General features: G+C 37.0%; 1 protein-coding gene across 1 annotated transcript in view; it reads right to left on the minus strand.

The window, feature by feature from the left end:
• Nucleotides 1–14,591, minus strand: part of LOC117339270 (TATA-binding protein-associated factor 172-like) — a 104,445-nt gene that overhangs the window by 44,765 nt on the left and 45,089 nt on the right. The window contains exons 15-20 of the mRNA XM_033900773.1: nucleotides 13,335–13,471; nucleotides 10,763–10,937; nucleotides 10,022–10,191; nucleotides 7,921–8,085; nucleotides 4,803–4,920; nucleotides 642–795 (exon numbers count right to left, since the gene is read on the minus strand). Of these exons, the coding sequence (XP_033756664.1) occupies nucleotides 642–795; nucleotides 4,803–4,920; nucleotides 7,921–8,085; nucleotides 10,022–10,191; nucleotides 10,763–10,937; nucleotides 13,335–13,471 (919 nt within the window). The remainder of the gene's footprint in view (nucleotides 1–641; nucleotides 796–4,802; nucleotides 4,921–7,920; nucleotides 8,086–10,021; nucleotides 10,192–10,762; nucleotides 10,938–13,334; nucleotides 13,472–14,591) is intronic.

Here is a 14,591-nt window from a genome sequence, read left to right on the forward strand (position 1 = left end):
TCATTACTATGTATCATTATGATATGTATCATTACGATATGTATCATTATGATATGTATCATTACGATGTGTATCATTACGATATGTATCATTACGATGTGTATCATTACGATGTGTATCATGATATGTATCATTACGATATGTATCATTACGATATATATCATTACTATGTATCATTACGATATATATCATTACTATGTATCATTACGATATATATCATTACGATATGTATCATTACGATATGTATCATTACAATATGTATCAAAGGATATGTATCATTACGATATGTATCATTACGATATCTATCAATACAATATGTATCATTACGATGTGTATCATTACGATATGAATCATTACGATATATATCATTACTATGTATCATTACGATATGTATCATTACGATGTGTATCATTACGATATGTATCATTACGATATGTATCATTACGATGTGTATCATTACGATATGTATCATTACGATATGTATCATTACAATATGTATCATGATGTGTATCTTATGATATGTATCATTACGATATGTATCTTTATGATTATCTATAATTAAATCATACCCCGATATATCATTTTCCATTTTCATATTGCAATAACCGGTATTGCTCACCCGTAATTGAGAGTGGTTATACCTGAGGTGGGCGGAGCAGGCGCGAGGACCTTTGGTGTGTAACAGGGATCGCCACACAGGAACCCACATAAGTTCTTCACTACTTTATTGTTGGGAGTTGGATTTCTGTCTACACATTTCTGGATGAGGAACAATAAACAGTCTCCAGCCTCTCTCTGTAAATAAAAGATTGCTCCTGATAATAAACTTCGTAAATACTTCAACATTAAACATGATCCATGGGTCTAAACAGTCACCTGAATTGTTATATATTGACAGATAGCTGTTATTTTGTTTTTAAAACATGACTATCACAAATATCATTCAAAGTGTTAAAACAAATTAGGACTGTCACAATGATGGCTGACCAATAGCTCACCAATCCATCCCGAGTCCCACTTAACACACTTTTTAGACAAGAGGCCTTAATAGTCTCCTGAGTTTTGAAAAACAATCAGTAGGATTGACCAAAGGATTTTGGCCTAGCCCATCAGCCCAGGGCCAACAAGTCAAACTGTCATCCCATGCTGATCATGTTTAACCATGTTAAAATGAATTCTTAAAGAAATCAAACAAATGATAGTTATAAATGTGATTTCCTTATATAAACTATAGTAAAGTTTACCCCCTCCCCAGGGGCAACCGTGAGACCCCAGGGTCATGAAATTCACAATTTTTTAAAAGCACTTTAAGACCCTTCCATCTATTATGAGTATCTGATTCTACCTGTATGTTATTTGGGTGTTGAGCAGAAGAGTTATGATATTTCAGTTTAGTTAATCCTTTTTTGCCCTGTCCATCAGCCCCTGGGGTAATCCTTTTTTTCCCTGTCCATCAGCCCCTGGGGTCATCAAACTGCCATCTCGTATTAATGATTCTAACCAACTTCGTGTTATTTCCAACAATTTAAATAGTCAATGCTTAAAAATGTGATTTCCCACTTTAAACTAGAGTAAAGTTTAATCCCTCCCCAGGGTCCATCTATTTACATTATTCGATACTACTGTACTAAAGTCTAGAGGAGACAATTTTTGGCCCCGCCTATCTGCCCCTGGAGGTCATTCAGATCCATCAAACTTCCGAACAATTCTAACAAGTTATAAATACTGTGATATATAAGTTATATTACTATTTTCCTACTTATTGAGTTGCCTCTCCCCCAACAAAGGTTGTAACCAACTTACACCAAATCCTGTCATTCTAAGATAAGTTTGCTTTATTTTGTTTAAAGTCCTATTAACAACCAGGATTATTTAAGGACGTGCCAGGTTTTGGAGATGGAGGATATCCTGAGTACCCGGGGAAAAATGACTGGCCTACGGTCAGTACCAGGCAACTGTCCCACGTAGGTTTCGAACTCGTGACCCAGAGGTGGAGGGCTAGTGATAAAGTGTCAGACACCTTAACCATTCCACTAACCCTCTAAGATAAGGAAGACTTTTTAAAAATTTTTTGTTTCATTTACCCGATTGGGTCCAGCCCTCTCAAGCCCAAGGGGAGCCACAGCCTCTGTTTACATATGTTACATTCTACACAAATAAATATACGTGTGAAAACGAGTCACAATGTCTCAAAGACTGACAGGTCAATTTGTCAAGCTATGACAGTGAATGATTCAATTTGTATCTGCTAACAACTGTTCCAGTAATTTCAAGAAAATGGCAGAAAACAATATTTTTGGTTAATACAGGGGACATAACTCCGTCAAGTAAAGTTTGGCAAACAAACAGAGCCAGAGGCATTTAACCATGTTACCGAATTTGAAGAATATCTGTTAATATTTGTTGCAGTTATTAAACAGAAACGACAGAAAACAATGGGCTTTAACTCCATCAAATGTTTTAGTTAATCAAAGGGCTTTAACTCCATCAAATTGTTTTAGTTAATCAAAGGGCTATAACTCCATCAAATAAAGTCTGGCATCCTTAAAGTATTTAATTTTGCTACCAATTCCTTAACATGCATTGCAGCTTCTGCAGGGAAAAGAAACGTGACAGATGGATGGACAAACAAACCCAAATTAACACCTCCAATTTTGGTAAAAGCAAAACAAATTCCGTCAAAAAAAAAATATTTTTAAGAATTTGCCCTATTTCCCATTAGGCCCTGCCCCTCTACCCTAAGGGGCTAAGACCAACTATTTGTACCAAATTGATTTTTAACGACAGACACTATGCTATGATATAAGCTCATCAATTCTCTGAACCAAATGAGCTAATAATGAGGTTTCCTTATATATCTACAGGAAGGTTTACCCCAGCTAGCTAGCTCTCAAGAGGTAAAGTGAAACCCAAGGTCTAGGTGCCTCATGGTTATTGAGAGAAATTCAGTCATTTAAATTTTCAGCACATTTAACCCCTGTGACCTTGAATGAGAGAAAAGGACATTCATTTGAATAAACTTGGTAGTCCTGCACCCCAGCATAATACAGGCCTAACTTCCGGATCCTGGGCATCTTGGTTACTGAGAAGAAGTCATTTAAACAATTTTGTCTATTTGACCCCTTTGGCCCTGAATGCAGGTCAAGGTCATTCATTTGAACAAGCTTGGTATCCCTTCACACTATCATGCTACAGGCCCAAAATCAGGCCTTGACAGATGGAAGACGGACGACAGACAAAAGACAACTGAAGACAGATATTGCACCCGGTATTAGCTCACTGGGCCCTTCATGTCAGATGAGCCAACAAACAAGTGATCCAGGAGGCACCCACTGTTGTTTTATTTCTTCTATGTATGATCGTTTCTCTACTTAAATGATCTGATAACCAGCAATCCTACATATGAAATCTAACAAGAGATATTAGAGAAGAATTTTCTTTGAATTAGAAATAGCAAACTGATAATATGACTGGCTGAGGATGCAATAATTACCCTTGGACATGTTCCCTAGTGGTGTCATGGTAAAGAGATGGTGTAAATAGTAGTATTCTGATCATTTCCAGTTTGAAGTGTGATTGAAGAAATAGCAAAATTAACTTTAACTCTCAGCAATTTTGCTTTCTAGATCAGACTCAAAATCAAACGGGCACAACTGAAGACCAAGGGAAACCTACTTACATAAATATAAGAGATATCAAGAAGAACTTTTGGTGAACTAGAAATTGTAATACCAAATTTTACCTGTCAGCCATCTTGTTTTCTGGATAAAACTCAAAATACAGCCAGAACATTGATAAGTTAGCAAGGGCCCCGTTGTGTGACTACGGAACAACTGACCCGTATGTACAATTGATGACTGACCCGTATGTACAATTGACGACTGACCCGTATGTACAATTGACGACTGACCCGTATGTACAATTGATGACTGACCTGTATGTACAATTGACGACTGATCCGTATGTGCAATTGATGACTGACCTGTATGTACAATTGACGACTGACCCGTATGTACAATTGATGACTGACCTGTATGTACAATTGATGACTGACCCGTATGTACAATTGATGACTGACCCGTATGTACAATTGATGACTGACCCGTATGTACAATTGATGACTGACCCGTATGTACAATTGATGACTGACCCGTATGTACAATTGATGACTGACCCTTATGTACAATTGATGACTGACCTGTATGTACAATTGATGACTGACCCGTATGTACAATCGATGACTGACCTGTATGTACAATTGACGACTGACCCGTATGTACAATTGATGACTGACCTGTATGTACAATTGATGACTGACCCGTATTTACAATTGATGACTGACCTGTATGTACAATTGATGACTGACCCGTATGTACAATTGATGACTGACCTGTACATATGTACAATTGATGACTGACCCGTATGTACAATTGATTACTGACCCCTATGTGCAATTGATGACTGACCCTTATTTACAATTGATGACTGACCCTTATGTACAATTGATGACTGACCCGTATGTACAATTGATGACTGACCCGTATGTACAATCGATGACTGACCTGTATGTACAATTGACGACTGACCCGTATGTACAATTGATGACTGACCCGTATGTACAATTGATGACTGACCCTTATGTACAATTGATGACTGACCCGTATGTACAATTGATGACTGACCCGTATGTACAATCGATGACTGACCTGTATGTACAATTGACGACTGACCCGTATGTACAATTGATGACTGACCCGTATGTACAATTGATTACTGACCCCTATGTACAATTGATAACTGACCTGTATGCTAGTGTTGCTCTCCTTTTTGATACAATCCATCAGTGGCCGGACCACAGGGTTGAGTTTATCAGGCAGGACGTCCAACATCACAACGGCTTTAGCAAGGCTAACTTGTACCCTGAATAATAAAATTTTAACTGTAGCACTGCATCATCCCTTTGGGTCCATCATCACTGAGCTGGCATTAATCCAACAAGTGGATTTAAGATTCAATGATCATGACAAATATATTAAGGTCATTTGTTTGATTATCAACACCCAATGTTAGCAGCCATTCATCCCAGCATATCACTGGATAAAGTCTTCTAAAATTTCACACTGTGACCTTGAAGGTAGGTCAAGCTTATTCATTTCAGTCCAAATGCTACAGTCAAAAGGCCTCTTGGATATAGATAAGTTGTTTAAAGATTTTATCATATTTGACCCCTAAAACCTTGAATGTAGGTCAAGGTGTTTCATTTAAACAAACATAGTAGCCATTTAGCCCAGCATAGTACAGGGCCATAATATCAGGTCCCTGATCATCTTGAGAGACATCACAGAAATGTGTTCCCATATTACCATGACATCTTGAGACATCACAGAAATGTGTTCCCATATTACCATGACATCTTGAGACATCACAGAAATGTGTTCCCATATCACCATGACATCTTGAGACATCACAAAAACGTGTTCCCATATCACCATGACATCTTGAGACATCACAGAAATGTGTTCCCATATCACCATGACATCTCGAGACATCACAGAAATGTGTTCCCATATCACCATGACATCTTGAGACATCACAAAAACGTGTTCCAATATCACCATGACATCTTGAGATTTTGCAAAAATCACACCTTCATTCCTTTGTGGCATCTGAGACAAAACCTGTTGGTGTTACTTATCAGTAAAGTATACTCAAATGTAGGAATAGACAAATAATATAAATATTTCCCCTTAGTAAAGTTTATCCTCTCAACAGGGGCAAACGCATGACCCCAGGGTCATGAAATACACAATTTTGGTAAAGCACCTTAAGACCCTTCTATCTATGAAGAGTATTTGATTCTACCTTAATAGGGTCTTGAGAAGAAGATTTTTGAAATTTCTGTCAATTTGACCCTTTTTAGCCCCCATCAGCCCCAGGGGGTCATGCAGTCACCACAAACATGTGCATATCATCAAACTGTCTTCTCATGCTGATAATGTTGACCAAATTAGAATGAATTTCAATACTAATACAACAAATAAAAGTCAAAAATGTGATTTCCCTATATAAACTATAGTAAAGTTTACCCCCTCCTCAGGGGCAAATGTGAGACCCCAGGGTCATCAAATTCACAATTTTTGGTTGAACACCTTAAGACCCTTCCATCTATTTAGTCAATTTGACCTTTTTGGCCCCGCCGCTCAGGCACCTGGATGGTTGGGCACCATAAAATTCACAATTCTAGTTGACCTTTAGCCATAGAAGCTTCTTGCAAAATTTCATTGAATTTGGTTCAGCAGTTTTGGAGAAGTCAAAAATGTAAATTGTTTGCATGATGGATGATGCACGGCAACGGACAAAAGGGGATTAAAATAGGTCACTTGAGACTTCGACTTCGCCTCAGGTGACCTAAAAAGTAATAAGCCCTCTATATATACCATACATATCAGAAACCCTGACTTACTGATATCGGAAACCCTGACTTACTGACTGATATCAGAAACCCTGACTTACTGATATCAGAAACCCTGACTTACTGACTGATATCAGAAACCCTGACTTACTGATATCAGAAACCCTGATTTACTGACTGATATCAGAAACCCTGACTTACTGACTGATATCAGAAACTCTGACTTACTGATATCAGAAACTCTGACTTACTGATATCAGATACCCTGACTTACTGATATCAGAAACTCTGACTTACTGATATCAGAAACCCTGATTTACTGATATCAGAAACCCTGACTTACTGATATCAGATACCCTGACTTACTGATATCAGAAACTCTGACTTACTGATATCAGAAACCCTGATTTACTGATATCAGAAATCCTGATTTACTGATATCAGAAACTCTGACTTACTTACTGATATCAGAAATCCTGATTTACTGATATCAGAAACCCTGACTTACTTACTGATATCAGAAACCCTGACTTACTGACTGATATCAGAAACTCTGACTTACTGATATCAGAAACCCTGACTTACTGATATCAGAAACCCTGATTTACTGATATCAGAAACCCTGACTGACTGATATCAGAAACCCTGACTTACTGATATCAGAAACCCTGACTTACTTACTGATATCAGAAACCCTGACTTACTGACTGATATCAGAAACCCTGATTTACTGATATCAGAAACTCTGACTTACTGATATCAGATACCATGACTTACTGATATCAGAAACCCTGATTTACTGATATCAGAAACCCTGACTTACTGATATCAGAAACCCTGACTTACTGATATCAGAAACTCTGACTGACTGATATCAGAAACTCTGACTGACTGATATCAGAAACCCTGACTTACTGATATCAGAAACCCTGACTTACTGATATCAGAAACCCTGACTTACTGATATCAGAAACTCTGACTGACTGATATCAGAAACCCTGACTTACTGATATCAGAAACTCTGATTTACTGACTGATATCAGAAACCCTGACTTACTGATATCAGAAACTCTGACTGACTGATATCAGAAACTTTGACTTACTGACTGATATCAGAAACCCTGACTTACTGACTGATATCAGAAACCCTGATTTACTGATATCAGAAACCCTGACTTACTGACTGATATCAGAAACTCTGACTTACTGATATCAGAAACCCTGACTTACTGACTGATATCAGAAACCCTGACTTACTTACTGATATCAGAAACCCTGACTTACTGACTGATATCAGAAACCCTGACTTACTGACTGATATCAGAAACCCTGACTTACTGATATCAGAAACCCTGATTTACTGATATCAGAAACCCTGACTTACTGACTGATATCAGAAACTCTGACTTACTGATATCAGAAACCCTGACTTACTGACTGATATCAGAAACTCTGACTTACTGATATCAGAAACCCTGACTTACTGGATATTAAATAAGTTTGGTTACCTGACAGTGAGAATTTGAAGTTCTTGTGTTGTCTGTTCTACAATGCAGTGCAGTTGTTTTCTACGATCCTCAAACGTCTGTAGAGAGTTTGGTTTGAGGGTGACTTTGACCTGGTCATATACAGTAGTGGTTAGTGCTGAGGCTTGTTCCACAGACAGGATGCTCCTGGTGATATATACAGATAGTTTGTGATTAAAACATATGACCAACACAAGTATTAATTCTGTAAATGTCTTATGTACCCACATCTATTCAGAGAGTTTTGTGTTCATGTTGAAATACTTAGTATGATCCAAATCTGTTTGAGTGTTCTCAAGGTATGACATTAATTCAAAACAAGACAACACAAATGCAGAAGAGGTTGAAGCTAACTTTTGATCTGTTAAACCTTGATACATTATCAACATAAGAGGCCAAATGGGCCTGAATTGCTCACCTGATTCTACAGCAACTTTGAAGTTAATCTAGGTCATTTATATACAGATACTATCTAATGCTGATGGCCACTTTATTAAATTATCAGAGAAGGCTAGCTAGGTTTATTCAAGAAAATTAGTAAGCCTCAATTCCAGTATACTATTGGCCCAATATCCTGTCTCCTGGCTATCAAGAAAATCATTGTTTAAATAGTTTATCATAGCATTGATAAAACTTCACCCAAGCATGCAACAGACCCAATATCAAGTCCCTGAGCATCTTGGTGATTGAGAAGTAGTATACAGATTTTAGCCTATTTGGCCCCTGTGACCTTGGATGTAAGTCAAGTTCATCCATTTGAACAAACTTGGTAGCCCTTCACAAACCATGCTATAAAACAAATATCAAGTCCTGGGCCTCTGGCTCATGGAGAAGAAGTCGTTTGAAGATTATAGTCTATTTGACCCCTGCAACCTTGAAAGTAGGTCAAGGTCATTCATGTAAACACACTTGGTAGCCCTTCACCTAAACTTGCTACTGGCCTAATATCAAGTCCTTGCCATGGGCCTCTTGGTTATTAAGAAGATATCGTTTAAAGATTTTATCCTATTTGACACGTGTAACGTTGAATGTGGTCAATGTCATTCATTCAAACAAACCAGATAAAACGATTGATAAATTTTAAGTTAGAAAAAAAATGATATTAAATATGAATACATATCTATGTAACTACTTTGGGTAAACATTTCTCATCAATTTGCTTGAATTTTCACTTAAATCTTAAGATATTAATTTACTGATCATCAAAAAGCAACTTTTTTCTTAATATCACTTACCATATCACCTCTAGATATATACTTGAAAATATTTTATTTTTTATCCTGTTTGACTAATGAAAATAAAAATGGGAGTATTCTATGATGACAATTACTGCATAAAAACAATTTTATGTCATAAAAATGTTGTCACACAAAATCTCCAACTTTGAACAATCCCTAGGTGGAAGATCTCCCATTTTGGCACCTCTTGACAGTGACAACCCTGCCCTAGGAGTCCACACACATCGTTTAAACAAAAGGATGCTTCAGATCAAATTAAGACAAAATTTAGTACATATTTGCTCCGCTGCTTAATAATATGTTAAGCATTAATTGATAGGAAATGTTGATAGACAACAGACAGACTTAATTAACACAGACAACGGACATACACAACAGATAATGGACATACACAACACAGATAATGGACATACACAACACAGACAACAGACAGACATAACACAGACAACAGATAACAGACAGACACAGACAGACACAACAGACAACGGACATACACAACAGACAATGGACATACACAACACAGATAATGGACATACACAACACGGATAATGGACATACACAACACAGACAACAGACAGACATAATACAGACAACAGATAACAGACAGACAACAGCAGACAACATATAACACAGACAACAGACAGACACAACACAGACAACAGACACAACACAGACGGACAATACAGACAACGGACAGACAACAGATAGACAATGGACAGATACCATGGTACCACACAGGCCCTTCGGACCACAGGTGAGCTATAAATGATGCTACAACAATTTAAATTCTACTGGTACAAGTGTCTATATACATAAACTTGAATACAAAGACACCCCTGCTTTACCCAGGAGGGATGATGGGATCCATGTCTATGCCCTGTTGTTTGAGCCCAGCTATGAAGTTCTGACAGTCAGACTGCATGCGAGTAAAAGAAGCAGCGATCTCGTCAAAGTAAATGGCTTCGTTAAGGCACTCCAGAAGCTTAGATCTGGTTTCAGGTGTACATGAGCAGTTCTAAATAAAGAAACGGATACAATTTCTATCAATGTATTATTCTAAAATGAAGAACTGCTAGTTATGTTGATGGAATCTCAGACTTGCACCAAAAAAGAAGACAAAAAAAATCTAGCAGTTATTCATTGTCAACATTTTTTCTGACCTAAGGTCAGCCTTGACTGTATTAACCTTATGACCCTTTGGTCAAAGGTGAAAATCGTTCAACTTAATAAATGCATCATTTCAATGGCAGCTAAATTATATAAATCCCTGAATGAAACAGATCTGCATGCTTCCTCATCTGAATTTTCACCCTTGTTATGTTTATAACTTTTGAAATCAGCAGAACTTCATAAAATCTACCTTTGAATGACAAACATGTATTGCACAGAACATTCTTACATTTGTAATCACACTATTGAGAGGTTAATCAAGTACAGTCTGACTCACAGGAAAAACACCCGATCAGCGCGTCTAATTAAACTATTGAAAGGTTCATCAAATATGTTTTAGAATTTGAAGATTTAGTCACAGAATTTTGCATGTTTTGTAGTAATTGCAATGAATGAATCTTGGAAGTGAAACTTACCTGTTGTACAGATGCCCAGTAGTATAGAACTTGACCAACAACAAAACGTTGTATAGCCGACTTGTTGTTCATGTGGAAAAGGAAGAGTTTACACAAGGAGTTTACAGGCTTCTCGGCCTCAGATGGAAAGTTTGGTACATCTCTTGTAATGTAACTACACAGTACACCGAGTAATCTGTAATATATCAAACATGGAGATTTATCTAAAAATCAGTGTAACTACACACCGAGTAATCTGTAATATATCAAACATGGAGATTCACCTAAAAATCAGTGTAACTACACACCGAGTAATCTGTAATATATCAAACATGGAGATTCATCTAAAAATCAGTGTAACTACACACCGAGTAATCTGTAATATATCAAACATGGAGATTCAACTAAAAATCAGTGTAACTACACACCGAGTAATCTGTAATATATCAAACATGGAGATTCTATATCAAACATGGAGATTCACCTAAAAATCAGTGTAACTACACACCGAGTAATCTGTAATATATCAAACATGGAGATTCATCTAAAAATCAGTGTAACTACACACCGAGTAATCTGTAATATATCAAACATGGAGATTCACCTAAAAATCAGTGTAACTACACACCGAGTAATCTGTAATATATCAAACATGGAGATTCTATATCAAACATGGAGATTCATCTAAAAATCAGTGTAACTACACACCGAGTAATCTGTAATATATCAAACATGGAGATTCATCTAAAAATCAGTGTAACTACACACCGAGTAATCTGTAATATATCAAACATGGAGATTCATCTAAAAATCAGTGTAACTACACACCGAGTAATCTGTAATATATCAATCATGGAGATTTATCTAAAAATCAGTGTAACTACACACCGAGTAATCTGTAATATATCAAACATGGAGATTCATCTAAAAATCAGTGTAACTACACAGCGAGTAATCTGTAATATATCAAACATGGAGATTCATCTAAAAATCAGTGTAACTACACACCAAGTAATCTGTAATATATCAATCATGGAGATTTATCTAAAAATCAGTGTAACTACACACCGAGTAATCTGTAATATATCAAACATGGAGATTCATCTAAAAATCAGTGTAACTACACACCGAGTAATCTGTAATATATCAAACATGGAGATTCATCTAAAAATCAGTGTAACTACACAGCGAGTAATCTGTAATATATCAAACATGGAGATTCATCTAAAAATCAGTGTAACTACACAGCGAGTAATCTGTAATATATCAAACATGGAGATTCATCTAAAAATCAGTGTAACTACACAGCGAGTAATCTGTAATATATCAAACATGGAGATTCATCTAAAAATCAGTGTAACTACACACCGAGTAATCTGTAATATATCAATCATGGAGATTTATCTAAAAATCAGTGTAACTACACAGCGAGTAATCTGTAATATATCAAACATGGAGATTCATCTAAAAATCAGTGTAACTACACAGCGAGTAATCTGTAATATATCAAACATGGAGATTCATCTAAAAATCAGTGTAACTACACACCGAGTAATCTGTAATATATCAAACATGGAGATTCATCTAAAAATCAGTGTAACTACACAGCGAGTAATCTGTAATATATCAAACATGGAGATTCATCTAAAAATCAGTGTAACTAGACACCGAGTAATCTGTAATATATCAAACATGGAGATTCATCTAAAAATCAGTGTTACAGGAGATCTTACATAATTGAGTGACTTTGTGAGGTACTCGTCCATGACCACTTCATCACCAAACCTGTATCTGACCACTTCATCACCACACCTGTATCTGACCACTTCATCACCATACCTGTATCTGACCACTTCATCACCAAACCTGTATCTGACCACTTCATCACCAAACCTGTATCTGACCACTTCATCTCCAAACCTGTATCTGACCACTTCATCACCAAACCTGTATCTGACCACTTCATCACTAAACCTGTATCTGACCACTTCATCACTAAACCTGTATCTGACCACTTCATCACTAAACCTGTATCTGACCACTTCATCACTAAACCTGTATCTGACCACTTCATCACCAAACCTGTGTCTGACCACTTCATCACCAAACCTGTATCTGACCACTTCATCACTAAACCTGTATCTGACCACTTCATCACCAAACCTGTGTCTGACCACTTCATCACCAAACCTGTATCTGACCACTTCATCACCATACCTGTATCTGACCACTTCATCACCAAACCTGTGTCTAACCACTTCATCACCATACCTGTGTCTGACCACTTCATCGCCAATTCTGTATCTGACCACTTCCATCACCAAACCTGTATCTGACCACTTCATCACCAAACCTGTATCTGAACACTTCATCACCAAACCTGTATCTGACCACTTCATCACCAAACCTGTATCTGACCACTTCATCACCAAACCTGTGTCTGACCACTTCATCACCAAACCTGTATCTGACCACTTCATCACCAAACCTGTATATTTGCAATTGATGACCATTTTCATTTCAATAATTAGTAAAGTTTGATTCAATATTTATGATTTTACAGTATTTTTGAACAAACGAAGTGATACTACACCTTGATGTATGCATCCTTGCTTTGATTACTGCAGCATCACGTTCATGAACATCACAGTTGAGTGTGTGTGTACTAGCGATATAGTCCTGTTGCTCCTTCTCCACTCCACCACTTACTTGCTGTCGTCCAACGTCCAACTGAAGCATGATGGGAAAATATTCACAGGATTATTGCTCAGACCCTTCTATCAGCTGTACTAACACCGAGGTTAGTATTATATTGTCCCCACACCCAACATCAGCTGTACGAACACCGAGGTTAGTATTATATTGTCCCCACACCCAACATCAGCTGTACTAACACCGAGGTTAGTATTATATTGTCCCCACACCCTTCTATCAGCTGTACTAACACCGAGGTTAGTATTATATTGTCCCCACACACAACATCAGCTGTACTAACACCGAGGTTAGTATTATATTGTCCCCACACCCAACATCAGCTGTACTAACACCGAGGTTAGTATTATATTGTCCCCACACCCAACATCAGCTGTACTAACACCGAGGTTAGTATTATATTGTCCAATACCCTACACCCAACATCAGCTGTACTAACACCAAGGTTAGTATTATATTGTCCAATACCCCACACCCAACATCAGCTGTACTAACACCGAGGTTAGTATTATATTGTCCAATACCCCACACCCAACATCAGCCAATTCACTTCAGGCTGGAGGACGAAAACAGTGTCTCCAAACAAATGCATTTGATAGCTAGCTTTAAAAAGACAACTCTACAATAGATTGTTAAAATGTCTAAATATCACTAATGGTAAACCTTTGGTAAGTTCCAACAAAAAATAATCAAATATTGACAAACCTGTTCGAATTATTTGAAATTATGCTTCAGAAAGTAAGTGCGAGTTCGAACTATCCGAGTCGGTATTGGCCAAAAACTCGGCAAAGATTAGAATCATTAGCCACAAACACATCCATTGTAAATCTGATACGTAACCACGATGGCCTGAACAATGGCACATTCATAAATAAGTAAATTTAAATTAAAGAATTTTATTTAATTCAATGTTAATTGATCATTAAACTTTCTTCATTTCGCAATAATTATTTATGATGTTAACCATAAATTAATTGCAAAGCCGATCGGGCATTGTGTAGCTATAGGCCCCAAAACACTACACATTTCATTTGTGACACTAAACATTTTTTTTATTTTAAGGTTAGACAAGTAAATATTGAGTCTCCGCATGGTTATGTGTTTTATTTTAATCAGAAACTATCGCTATATTATTGTA

Source organism: Pecten maximus, chromosome 1, assembly GCF_902652985.1.
Source record: "Pecten maximus chromosome 1, xPecMax1.1, whole genome shotgun sequence".
Classification (NCBI taxonomy): domain Eukaryota; kingdom Metazoa; phylum Mollusca; class Bivalvia; order Pectinida; family Pectinidae; genus Pecten; species Pecten maximus.